General features: G+C 39.7%; 1 protein-coding gene across 1 annotated transcript in view; it reads right to left on the bottom strand.

The window, feature by feature from the left end:
- Positions 1 to 6,391: 6,391 nt before the first annotated feature.
- The window catches only part of LOC100723158 (zinc finger protein 519-like), a 28,102-nt gene continuing 21,481 nt past the window's right edge, over positions 6,392 to 13,012 (bottom strand). Inside the window, exon 4 of the mRNA XM_013148496.3 lies at positions 6,392 to 10,362. Within this exon, the coding sequence (XP_013003950.1) occupies positions 8,909 to 10,362 (1,454 nt within the window). The 3' untranslated portion in view covers positions 6,392 to 8,908. The remainder of the gene's footprint in view (positions 10,363 to 13,012) is intronic.

Here is a 13,012-nt window from a genome sequence, read left to right as displayed (position 1 = left end):
GGGCAAGTTTTCTTGCTCAGATCTGATGGGAGAGCTCCACACCCTTGGGATGGCCTTTCACTCACTCATTCATGTCCTTGGACAAATACTTCTTGCATTCTACATGCTCAGTGTGTGACATGCACTGGAGATGTGGTGGCAAAAAGAAATATCATCTGAGTAGACAACTAAAAGTTGGGTCAAGACACTTGACCACTCTCCCTGACCATTTTCTTAAACATTGACCAATGTCTGGATATTGGTGTCAAGTGGGTTCTGTTAGGCTAGGTCAAGGTGGGTTGGCTGGGTTCAGGACAACTGCTATGTCCATTTTTGTAGACTCACCTTCAGCCAAGAGGGTTGAATTTAGCCCAGGTCTGGGTATGATTTGTTCCCAGGGAACTTGATTACCTTGGCCAACTCCGTTGGGCTCTTGTTTTATACACTGACCCAGAAATAGAAACATACAGTCATGGTTAGATAGTTTCAATTGGGTCTGCCAGGGAGAGGTGTGTGTGGGTTTAGAAGAAAGAGAACCCAGATAGCACTGACTACATCCCCACTCCTTTTTAAACTTTTGGGACAATCTCATGCACAAGTTGCCCACGTTATGCTTAAACTATGATCTTCCTGCCACAGCCTCCCAGAGTGCTGGGATTACAGGTATGAGCCATCATACCTAGCTCAAACTGCAAGTTTGAGTTGGAACAAGAATGACTCCAGATGCACTGCTTTCTGTTCATCTGCTGCATGTTGAGTGCAAGGGTGTCCCCACAGGCAGTGGTTCAACCCTCCTGCCTAGGAAGCAGATGAGCAACAACCAGAGGAATCTCCCATTGATGACCATGGTAACATACTTCCAGTCTTTCTTCTCTTGCAGACACAAAGGGACTCACAGTGACAAAGGTCAGGCCTCCGGAAGGAGAAGCATCCTTCCCATACACAGCCTCAGTAGGGACAAATACAGGGCAGCAGCAATGGTCCTCAGAGAACTGAGAAGTGAAGGTTCGTGCAAGTGCAGAGGTGGGCTAGGAGGTAAACAGTTAGTCCCAGTCTTCTCAACATCCAAAGGTCCTGTCCTATCCTGTAGGGTCCACTGTAGTAGGAAGGATCAAGATCTTCAAACATGGCTTTATTTGGACAAGAAAAGATAGGTTGTCTCCATCTTAAGGAACTATAAAAATCTGTCACTAAAGTTCTCCTTTGCAGCTGCTACAATGCTAGAAAATTCCTTGTAAATATCCTGATTGTTTACAGGACTGTCTACAAATGCTATAGATTTTTTTCCTTGGTTCTTTGAGACAGAGTCTCACTAGATAGCTCAGGCTGATTTTGAACTCAGCACGTAGCCCAGGATGGCCTCAAACTCACAGCAATCCTCCCACCTCACCCTCCTGAGTGCTGAGATTACAGGCTTGTGCCACTACACCCAGCATTGTAGGATTTCCTAAATGCATTTTTAGATTTGGAAAATACTTCAGCTGCTCATTTTTTTTTTTTTTTGTCTTTTTCGTTTTTATTGGTACCAGGGATCGAACTCACGACTGCCTGCTTGCAAGGCAGGCACTTATGCCACTGAGCTAAATCCCCAGCCCCTCAGCTGCTCATTTTTAAAAGCTCTAAGAAACCTTTTTTCTCAAATGTTTTGATATCACAAAGTATCCTTTCTGCCGTTTCCCTTCATTTTTTATTTTTTGCTCAGTACACTGAAGTGTAGAGTCAAAACAGAAACCCATTAGGTGGTTAAGCCAGGCCATGTCAGTGAGCTATAAATATTCTTGTACTTTTCCATTCATAAACAGCCTAATTTCATCCAAGTGGATGACAAATATCTCTAGGACTCATCCTCTACTTCAGCCACCAGGTATTATTGTACGTAAGTATAGCATTATACTGTGCCTGGAGCTCATTGTTATGGCTTGTCTATAGATGTTCCCCCAAAGCTTCGTGCAGTTAGAGGTGGGGGCTTTCTCAGAGGTGGGTGGGTCTAGAGTGTATGATGCTGAAATTAAGGATATGTGATTACTGAATCAGTCCACTGACTTAGTAATCCCATTAGCCTAGGCAGAATGCAAAGAGGGCAGAAGCATCCTTCCCATACACAGCCTCAGTAGGGACAAATACAGGGCAGCAGCAATGGTCCTCAGAGAACTGAGAAGTGAAGGTTCGTGCAAGTGCAGAGGTGGGCTTGTCACTTGTACGTTGCCGCTTTTGCTGTCTTCTGGCTACCATGAACTGTTTCTACTGTGTGATGCCCCACCCCGCCTTGGAACCAGCTGACTGTGGAGTGAAACCTCTATAAACTCTAAGCCAAATAAACCTTCCCTCCTTTAAGTTTGGATGGCAGTTATTTTGTCTCAGCCATGAGAAAAGAAAATCACTCATCAAGAAGTGCTTGAAATTCAACAATTAAGAACATGAGCCATGATGTAATTCACCATTTTTTGTGAGATCTTTGAAGATATCATCTAATTTTTTGATGCTTTCTCAGGCACAAGATTCTTGACATAAAATACAATGAAAATGAGTGACTGGATGTTTGGCTTCCTTAACAAAAACTGTATGATAACAGATGTTGTTCCCATTATGCAAGGTGCCTCATCACTAGTAATTGAAACCACTTTTTCCAGTCTTGTGACAAAAAAGCCTTATCACAGCATTGTAGATATCGATCCCCCATGTTCTTCCAGGTGAAGGTACCAGTTTCACCAGCTCTTCCCTCATGATGTCACCAACAATACAAGAAAGAAATACTTCTAGCCTTGCATGATTTTTTTTTGTCATTTTCGTTTTTATCGGTACCAGAAATCGAACTCACGACTGACTGCTTGCAAGGCAGGTGCTTATGCCGCTGAGCTAAATCCCCAGCCCCCTTGTATGATTATTTATATCTGTGCTTTCATCCATGCACATGGGTTAACAGTGGTGAGCTGCTAACATCACTTGCCTTGTGCTGTAGTCAATCTTTAAGAGAATTTCTGCTAAATGACAGCTCAGAGATACGCTGCATGATTTAAATTTTGTTTTGGACATCAACAAAGGCTGATCAGACCCTCAGATATCTATGCGGGGGATGATTGGGAAGGAAGAAAGACAAAGAGACAAATTTCAGGGTACAAGGGAGACTGGTAAGAGTTCACCTGTAGTGCAATGATTCAACTACATCTGTGGCTGGCTCACATTTATTGTCTAACAAGAAGCACAGGGTGGGGGGTTAACACACATTTCATGGAACAGTAACTTTACAAATGCATAGATAAGGATTAATGAGGAACCACATTTTCTCTAAACTCAAATGCCTGTATTTTGACAACTATTCTCAGAAGATGCTATCTTGCTTCAGAAGAGCTGAGTTATCAGCATTTTACCCACGGCCAGGGACCTGTGCCTGTGTACCTCCCTGTTCTGAAGCAAGTTTATACCAACTTTGGGACTGCAGGGGTTTAAGTCACACAGTTGGCCCCCCAAAATCTGCCACACCTTGGTCCCCAAAAGGAAATCATGAAAAAGTGAATTACTTTCAGACAACATGGCCATTCTGATAAAATCCACATCAGAGAGGGGTTTACCATGTTTTGCTATGCACAGTAAAACTTGGCAGCCATCAGATGATGTTTTAGAAAGATGCAAAAACTAAGCTACTAGGGCTGGGAGCAATGGTGCACACCTGAAACTTTAGCATTCAAAAAGCAGGAGGCTCACCGTGAGTTTGAGGCCAGCTTGGGCGACATAGTGAGCTCAAGTCCATTCAGAACTACATAGTGATACCTTGTCCCCTTGCCCCCCAAAAAACCCCAAGATATGGGAATGACATTTCCTCAACATCCTTTCAAGAAACTTTTTCCTTTCAGTTTCACGACATTTGACAACACTCCTGTGGTTGGTGTCAGAGTGCCACCTGACAGTTAATGTGTGATATAAAACACTCTCCGCACAATACATAATGCTTTCCCATTGCATTCAGTCACCCCAAATGACTCTGCCCAGGCCTCTTGGAATGATCTTCCACTATTTTTGCAGTTTTGGTTTTTGTCACCATAGTCATCTTTTGGTGTTTAAGACTTGGGAATCTATAAAAGCACAAAATTAAAAGAAAAACAAGGGGGCTGGGGATTTAGCTCAGCGGTGTAAGCACCTGCCTTGCGAGCAGGCAGTTGTGAGTTCGATCCCAGGTACTGATAAAAAATGAAAAAGACAAAAAAAAAAAAAAAGAAAGAAAGAAAGAAAAAGCACCCAATCCAAATCTATTCCTATATCAGAAATAGCTAACACTACTAACTAATACTAAAGAATGGAATATTCCCTGAGTCAACAATCTATGGCAGTGATTCTCACCTAGGGTTCCTTTTGAATTTTCTGACCATCACATCAGCACAGGGGGCAATGTTCCACCGACCAACTTTTGGCCTGCTCTGAAAAAGGTGCATTTCCTACTTTGTAGGGCTTCTGCTAAAATCACAGCCAGTTCAAGCATAAATATATGAATTTATGAAAACAAGAGAAAGGATATCTATGTGTGCATGCATATATATATATAACCTTGAAATTATATACTTTTGTATATATCTTTTGTTTTCAAAAGTTCATAAATATGATGCTTCAGATTCAAATATGACAGCACAACACATTAAGATTCAGTCTCTTAACTAGAACATCTCTTTGCTAAATTTTAGGTAATTTCAATTTTTCATAAGAAAACTCAAAGCTAAAACTTGTATTAGTAAAAAACAAATGTATTGAAACTCAGTCAGAGCTGTAATTCCAGCACTTGAGAGGCTGTGGCAGAACGGTCACTGCAAGTTCAAAACCAATCTGAGCTACAAAGTGAGCTCAAGACCAGCCTAAACTGCATGTCTCAGAAAGATAAAAATAATTTTTAAACTCACACTCAATCCAACCAAATTGTGTGTGTGTGTGTGTGTGTGTGTGTGTGTATCTCCTTGGCAGTACACTGACCAGTCATGTAAAATCTTGGACAACTCACAGATAATGATCTTGGGGCCATCACCCTAGTACTGCTACTACTACTCCTTTCCAAGCATGTGTATGGCCTTATGTGCACTGTTACCAGATGTTTGGCTGCTGGGGTCCTTGTGGTGAGTTAGCTTCTAAGGAAGTCTGCAGTGTGGAGAAGCTCAAGAGAGCCGATACAGATGGTGCTGGCACAGACATAAGATGGGATACTGCAGTAAAGCAAAGAAACCAGAGACCCAGGGTTCAGGGACCATGTAGGCTCTGCTCATATGCTCCTGGACTGGTTAAATCCCCCGAGGGTGGGTACTTGGACAGCTGTGGAGGGTCCAGGTCAGAGCTTCTTGGTCCTGTGGTTGAGCTGATCACTGGAGATGAATAAAACCTAGGAGTTCGCTACAAATGCCTCTGTGGGAGGCAGATCAGGAGTACACCATGGCTAGAGGGTGTCCCTTTCTTCAAGGGGTTGTAACTTTGCAGGGACAGAATAGTGCACGGGGTGAAGGGGGGGTTTGGCACCACCCATAGTGGATGCAGGCTGGGAGCCACAAACACTGAGTACAGCTCCCTGAGTCCCGTGGGTCTCAGGAGAAGGGACAGTGAGGGATGCTAACCTCAAGGAGACAGATGTCATACTCTACCTCTGAAAGGAGTGTGAGCAAAGGGGAGTTTAACTACTGTCAGGCTTGTAACTGACATTGGACAACAAAATACCGATTGGTGAGACAAAAGTAGATCACATTTATTTCATCAAAGTTGCAGGACACATGGGTTAACTTCAAAACGAAGGCCCAGGCTGGGGAATTTAGTTCAGTGGCACAAGCAACTTCCTGACAAGTACAAGGTTATGAGTTCATTCCCTGATACTCAAAACAAAACACACACAAAAAAGCCCAACAACCTAAAGAACTGGGTGTATTTTTTTGGTATTAGCAAACTTTCACATGCCAGGTAGGCATTGTGCCACTGAGCTACACAACTGACCCTGGCAAAAGTTGTACTTTCATGCTGAATTGATAAAAGCAAGCAGTTGTGGAGAAATATGCCTGGAAAAGGATAAGTGACCTACTACTGATGAACCAGGGTACCAGCCAGGCAGGGTTGCTGTGGTCTTTCCTGCTCCTCTTCTGGCCATGGGGAGGACATGTCACAGGAGCTCTTCAGAGAAAGGGAGATGAGGGAACAGTCATCTTGGGATCTACAGAGGCTTTACAGAAGGAAATTCTAGTTCCTATGACCACCTCAGGGACAGAGGGCAGGAGAAAGCAGGATGGAACTTGTTGCTATACCACCCTCTTCTGCACCTGGGACACATATGTGCTGAGGGCAAAGCTGTGAGGTGTATACTGATCAACAGGCAGATATAATAGTGGGTATGGCACTGCCCATGAGAATGGCTGGTTTATGCAAAGTGCCCTACATAATGATTGCAGAGGCAAGATTCAAGCATATTAATTAACTCCAGTTTATTTTCTTGCTTTCCTTTCCGTTAAGGTTCCCCGAAGTGTCAAGTTACTTCATGTTTTAAACGAACCAGTTAATGTTTCCTTAACCTTGCACTGAATTTTCATATACACAGGCTATATAATAACTACAAATATGTGTACTTAAATTTTGTATTGCTGACCAGTCTGGTGTTATTTTTCCTCCATAATATGGGGTGCCGGGGACAAGTGTGAGGTCATGAGTTCAATTCCTGGTACCAAAAACCAAACCCAAAAAAACCCAAACAGAACAATGGGGTAGTGGTGGTAGATTCTCATTCCCTCAGCAGAAAAAGGGAAACCCTGTCTCAGCTACTAAATCCATCTGTCTCATGTGACATAAGAGGGCTACAAGTTTCTAATGTGCCTCAATTCTAAGGCTCTGAGTCTACTTGAAGCCACAAGGCCCTTGATTAGAAAGAACATTAGAAAGTGCATTTTGTTGTAGAAACAATGATTTCGCTGAACTAATGATAAATCGGTGCAAAGTCTGCATTTAACAAAATCCTAATGATAGAATCTCATACAGTGGACCCTCAAGTTATGATGGGCAACAGAGTAAACTGGGTTGAGTTATGAACCAAATGCCAGTCGCTTGTGTGCTTGTAAACAAAGTCTTACAATAGAGCCAGGGATTTAGCTCTGCGGCGTTAAGCGCTCACCTGGCAAGCGCAAGGTGGCGAGTTTGATCTCTGGTACCAAAAAAAAAAAAGACTCACAATGCCAGTAAAGCACATGTAAATGTCAGTCTGAGCCCAGATGTGTTTGTGGCTGATTTCGGACAGTGCTTCACTTATAATCATTATGATTATTATCAAAATGGCCCTAAAAGCTAGAAAAGATGAAGGGAAGGCAAAGAAAGCAGTCCCAATCAAAAAGAATAGTGTTACAGATAGAAACAATCTTAGAACAGCTTTTAGTTCTGAAAAGGTTGAGACCTTGTGAGCCAAAAGCAGGTGACTGGCCTTCACACTCTCCCAAGGACAGAAAAGGACCCCAGAGAGCCAGATTCCTGACGCTCTTGTGGAAGGGGACTCTCCTTCCAAACAACTACCACCTTCCATTTCATTCTCCTTTGCTGTAAGCCAAAGATGTCAGTTTGAATGTTGAGTACAGTATGAAACTTTTTGTGGTAAACCAGGCACAATTTGTAACTTTTTGATGAATAAATGAGAAACATTAGTAGTGTTTCTGTTAAATTACATATATTATACAACCCTTTTTATTATGTAAAAAGTTGAGTGCTTTGGGGAGTTTGGAACACATTATGGGTACTTCCATTATTTTTTATGGGAAAAATAATCTTGACTTAAAACCAAACTGAGTTAACAACCGGCCCTTGTGAATGAACTGAGTTTGTAAGTCAAGTGTCCCATGGATTTTTAAATTTCAGGCTTAAGACAACTTAGTCTGAACCTTTCTAACCTTTGAATTCATCCCAGGTAAGTCTGCCCAGCGGTGGCCAAGTAGGTGAGAGAATAGCAACAAGAAATGATGAACACATTTATAAAAAAAGTTCTTAAAATCTCTGAACAGATCATAGAGAGAAAATTTTACATTTATCTATTAATCCTGTTAAGGTCTTTCATTAGCCAGACATGGTGGCATACTCCTGTAATCCCAGCACTCAGGATGCTGAGAGAGGAGATCATTGTGAGTTCAAGACCAGCCTGGGCTACAAAGTGAGCTCCAGGCCAGCCTGAACTTTATAGCATAGACTGTATAGAGCAGGAACCATGACATTTGATATGGATAAATTCAGTTTGGATATGTTTTCACATATATAAGGTTTCTGGTTTGCTAACTTATTTAAAATAAACTTTTGTTTCACAAATTCCCATTACTTATCAATAGATAAAAAGAAACTTACAAACTCATCTATAATAAATATTTCTAGTTCCATTATCTGTAAAAATTACAATTAGATTTTAAGGTTTGTGTATCTCATAAGTGTAAATTGTCATCTCTGTATGTATTTTAGGCCTAAAGGTGATATGAGCAAAGTAATTGAGAAAATTTCATAACTTGAAATTCATGACTCAAACATCTCTGGCTTATTATTACACTTACAAAATCGTAATTTCAAAAATGAGAAATAAATAACTTAAAAGTGTAACACTCTCGTTGTGTCCAAAGTATCTGAAGTTTAATGGCCCTGGGTTCATGTTGAATTAGGTCTGAACTTCCATTAAAGGTCTTGTCACATTCTTTACATTTGTAGTTTCAATTACTCATGAGTTTGAGAAATTTCCTTTATAACTTTAATTTTCATCCAGTATCATGTATAAGAGTTCTCTCACTTGGAAAGTATTCTCGCCATTGGCATGAGTTTTCTGTTGTTAAGGTGAGCCATTTGAAATGCTGCCATTCATTACATTCATATGGTTTCTCTCCATTAAGAATTCTCAAATATTTACTAAACACAGTAGGAAAGTCAAAGGTTTATGCGACTGAATGCATTTGAAAACATTCTATCATGTGTGAATTCTCTTGTGCTGAGTGAGATGTGAGCACCGAATAAAGGATTTACCACACTCCTTGCATTTGTAGGGCTTCTCTCCACTATGAATTCTATGATGTCGAGTGAGGCTTATATCATGTCTGAAGTCTTTACCACATTCTTTACATTTGTAAGGTTTCTCTCCCGTATGAATTCTCTGATGTCGACTAAGGACAGAAGAATAGCTAAAGGCTTTCCCACATTCTTTGCATTTGTAAAGTTTCTCTCCATCATGAATTCTATGGTGTAAAGAAAGGGTAGACCAAGTACCAAAGGTTCTACCACATTCTTCACATTTGTATGTGTTCTCTCTAATATGAACTCTCTGATGTAAAGAGAGGTTTGAGCGCTTGTTAAAGGCTTTGCCACATTCGTTACATTTATAAGGTTTCTCTCCGGTATGAATCCTCTGATGTTGTGTAAGATTTGAACTATGAGTGAAGAATTTGCCACATTTTTCACATTTGTAGGGTTTTTCACCAGTGTGAATTCTCTGATGGCGAGTGAGGTGTGAACGACAGTTAAAGGCTTTGCCACATTCTTCACATTTGTATGGCTTCTCTCCAGTATGAATTCTCTGATGCAGAGTAAGGCGTGAAAACCAGTTAAAGGCTTTGCCACATTCTTCACATCTATACAGCTTTTCTCCATTATGGATCCTCTGATGCTGACTGAGGTATGCGTAATTATTAAAGGCTTTCCCACATTCATTACATTTGTAAGGTTTTTCTCCATTATGAATCTTCTCATGTCTAGTAAGATTTGAAGAACTTTTAAAAGCTTTACCACATTCTTTACAACTGTAGATTCTTATATCTAGATTTTTATTGGGGCATAATGGATGGGTAAATAACTTTCCATATTCATGAAAATTGTTTATCTTAGTATTAGGAAGATGCATTTGTTGATTACAGAATAAACTTTCCAGGAAAGAACCAAACTGATTATATTTAGGAATTTGTTCTTCACTTTTAAATTTATTATCTACCAAAATCAACGGTTCAAAATTTAATCCAGTGCTATATTTAATATTTTTCAAGTGATGTACTGAGGCATGGGCTGGTCTCATTGTTAGATTTCCTGAATTTCCTTTGAGGGAAAAGGCGTGTTTCAAAATTTGATGTGAATGCTCATTTACAAAAACACATGGATCTTTAACAGCAGCAGGTACAAACTTAGTTTTTTTCTGAAATGCTGTATGTTCATCTCTGTTGGCAATGAAGGCTGTGCTTTCTTTTGTCATAACAAACTTGTTACAATCATTATAATATGCATTCTGATCTTCATATTTGTCCACATTTTCCCATTCTTTTTTGAAGTGTAAGTTGTCATGACCACAAAAACTGTGCCTTCCCTTTGTCATGTTTTGAAATGAATATTTTCTGCCCTGTTCTGATGAAACACCTTGGGCAAAATGAGAAGACATAGCTGAAAGAAATAAAAAACAAATTATGTCATATAGGAGACTGGTGAATATAGTTTAATATATAAAATTATATCAAGGTTGGGTATGGTAATGCATTCTTATAATCTCACTGGCTCAGTAAAACTAAAACAGATAGACTGCAACTCTAGAGCCCAACTGTGAAATCAGTGGGACCCTCTCAAAAAAAAATAGCTCAGTGTGAGGGCCCTGTGTTCAACTGAATATATATATATATATATTCAGTATGGTAAATAATATATATATTAATATATATTTATATATTATTTACCATATATATGATAAATAATACATATATGATATTCTAATAATATAATAATATACAGTAAAACTTTGGAATGCAAGACTAATTAATTCCATTCATAATTCAAAGTAGTGAGAGACCAAGACAGAGAAAGTGAAGAATCAGTTGTGATCATGTGACATTTAGCATGACATACTACTTGTATTGCAAGGCATCATTCATTTATCAAGTTAAAATTTATTAGAAACATTTGCTCATTCTGTGGAACACTCACAGACCAAGTTACTCCCAATCCAAGGTTTGAAAAACAAAAGAAAACCCAAAAGTTACCATATATATAGTTACTAGTTATAAATAAGATAGAAGAATGTTCAACACAAAGCCCTCTCTTCCCTACAGAGATATATGGACTTTACAATAATATAATAGAAAAATTACCTTTGTCGAAATCCCCCAAAACAGGTAAGTATACATAGTATTGTAGGTAACCATTAGACTAATGACAGTCACATATTAGTAGAAATGAAGTTACTGAGAAAAGTTGACTTTTGTCTAACACAGCTCTATGTCCTCCTGGTAACTACAGTATAATTAGGAATAATCCCTTTTTTCTCCCACAAGACTCAAACAAGTTAGTGGAACACGTAGAGACATTTCTGGTTTCATGGGGCATTCTGAAACTGGCTCTCTGTCTAATGGTGTGAGAAATCATGGATGTGAGGATGAACAGCTCAGGACGGCTGAAACAAAAGGTGTTTATTATAGTAACAAAAGATGGCAGTGCCAGGCACAAGTCAATAGCTCTAAAATAGAAAATGAGGTCTTATTACCTTTTTAACTGGAAAAACACAAATCAAATCCTAGAAGACACATGTATGAAAATTGATTTGAGTCTCCAACAGTTCTTAGCGCAATGGCTGCTGTATTTCCTGAAAGTTGCCAATCCACAGATGAAAAAAATGATCTTTGTATTTTTATGAATTAGTATTTTATTAGGTAAATCATTTATATTTACCATGTTAATCATAATGTTTTGAAGTGTATGGATAATGAACTGTCTAAATCTAGCTAATTAAAAACAAACATTATGGGGGCCAGGGATTTAGCTTAGTGGCAAAGGCCTTGCGTGGCAAGTGCAAGATTGTAAGTTTGATCCTTGGTACCAAAAAATAAAAAAAATAAAAACAAAGATTACTAAACACAATAACTTTTGTGCTAGTAACACTATTCTCTTGGCATTTCTCAAAAAATATACTTCCTATGTTTTATACTATCTCTTAAACTTCTTATGACTTAGCTAACTAAAAATTTGTAGACTATGGCTAATATCCACATAATTTTTCCCCAAACAACCATGGACCCTAGTAAACACCCTTTTACTTTATACATGAGATCAACTTTTTTTTAGATTCCACATATGAATAAAATCGTGTAACCATCACACCACAGAGTACTGTTCCAGCCGGACCCATGAGGAAAAAGGGAACACATGCCTCTCCTTCAGCTGCCGGTGTCAGGAAGACCCAGAACGGTGTGCCTGCAATCCCTGACTTCTCCACAGTGAAGGCAACAGAGGTGCTAACCAACAGAACTGAGCAGATCAAATATGAAGCCAGTCCCCAGGAGACTATTGCTTCAGGAATTAAGGGATACCCTGCTACAGAGACAAGGTGAGAGAAAGCCTTGGGAGATGGGCTTAGAGAGGGAGATATTAATGGGGATCTCCTGAGTAGCTCTGGGAGGCCTGGTCGCAGACTAAAAAGATGATGGTTTCTTAGTTCTGTTGTGTGGAGGCCAGATTTGGTGACAGTAATGGTCAGAGGGTGTGGTTCTGAAGAAGACATATAGTCTAATGATATGTTTGCAGTCTGACACTGCTGCCAACATCCAGCAGACGTCAGTGCTCTGAATCACTGTAGGTCAATGTAAGGGGGCCTAACTGCCTTCACTAAAATCAGAGCTCCTTTGTTTCGGTAAAAGGCTGTTCATGAGTAGTTCCTAGAGTTTGCCAATATCCAGTTGACATTTATGCCATTGCTGTTGTTGAATTTACTACCATAAAGGTAACACTGCAGCAGCCTGCAATTCTCTCTATGTCGATACCTGGATTGCGGGGGGCGGTGGGGAAGGGTGTCGGTAAGCAACACTGTGGCTCCTTCTGTAAAATGGATGCTGGACCAAAGAATTTTCAAGCCTCAGCACAAAAAAGCAATACAAAACAAAAAGGTTGATTTGGGCTGGTATTTTTTTATCTCTAGTTTTCAAGCCTGATTAATTTTAAGCTAGATCTTATTTTTGGGGAAGCACAATATATGCTACTTTGTTTCATTTATATTAATAGTTTATCTCAGTTCTTTGAAAAGATTATTATTGTTTTCTTTTTTTGAAAG

This window comes from Cavia porcellus, unplaced genomic scaffold (assembly GCF_034190915.1).
Source record: "Cavia porcellus strain 051 isolate PalLab524CR breed Dunkin Hartley unplaced genomic scaffold, mCavPor4.1 scaffold_11, whole genome shotgun sequence".
Taxonomy (NCBI): Eukaryota; Metazoa; Chordata; class Mammalia; order Rodentia; family Caviidae; genus Cavia; species Cavia porcellus.
Note: the sequence above shows the minus strand (reverse complement) of the source record. Positions and strands in the feature narration are given on the sequence as shown.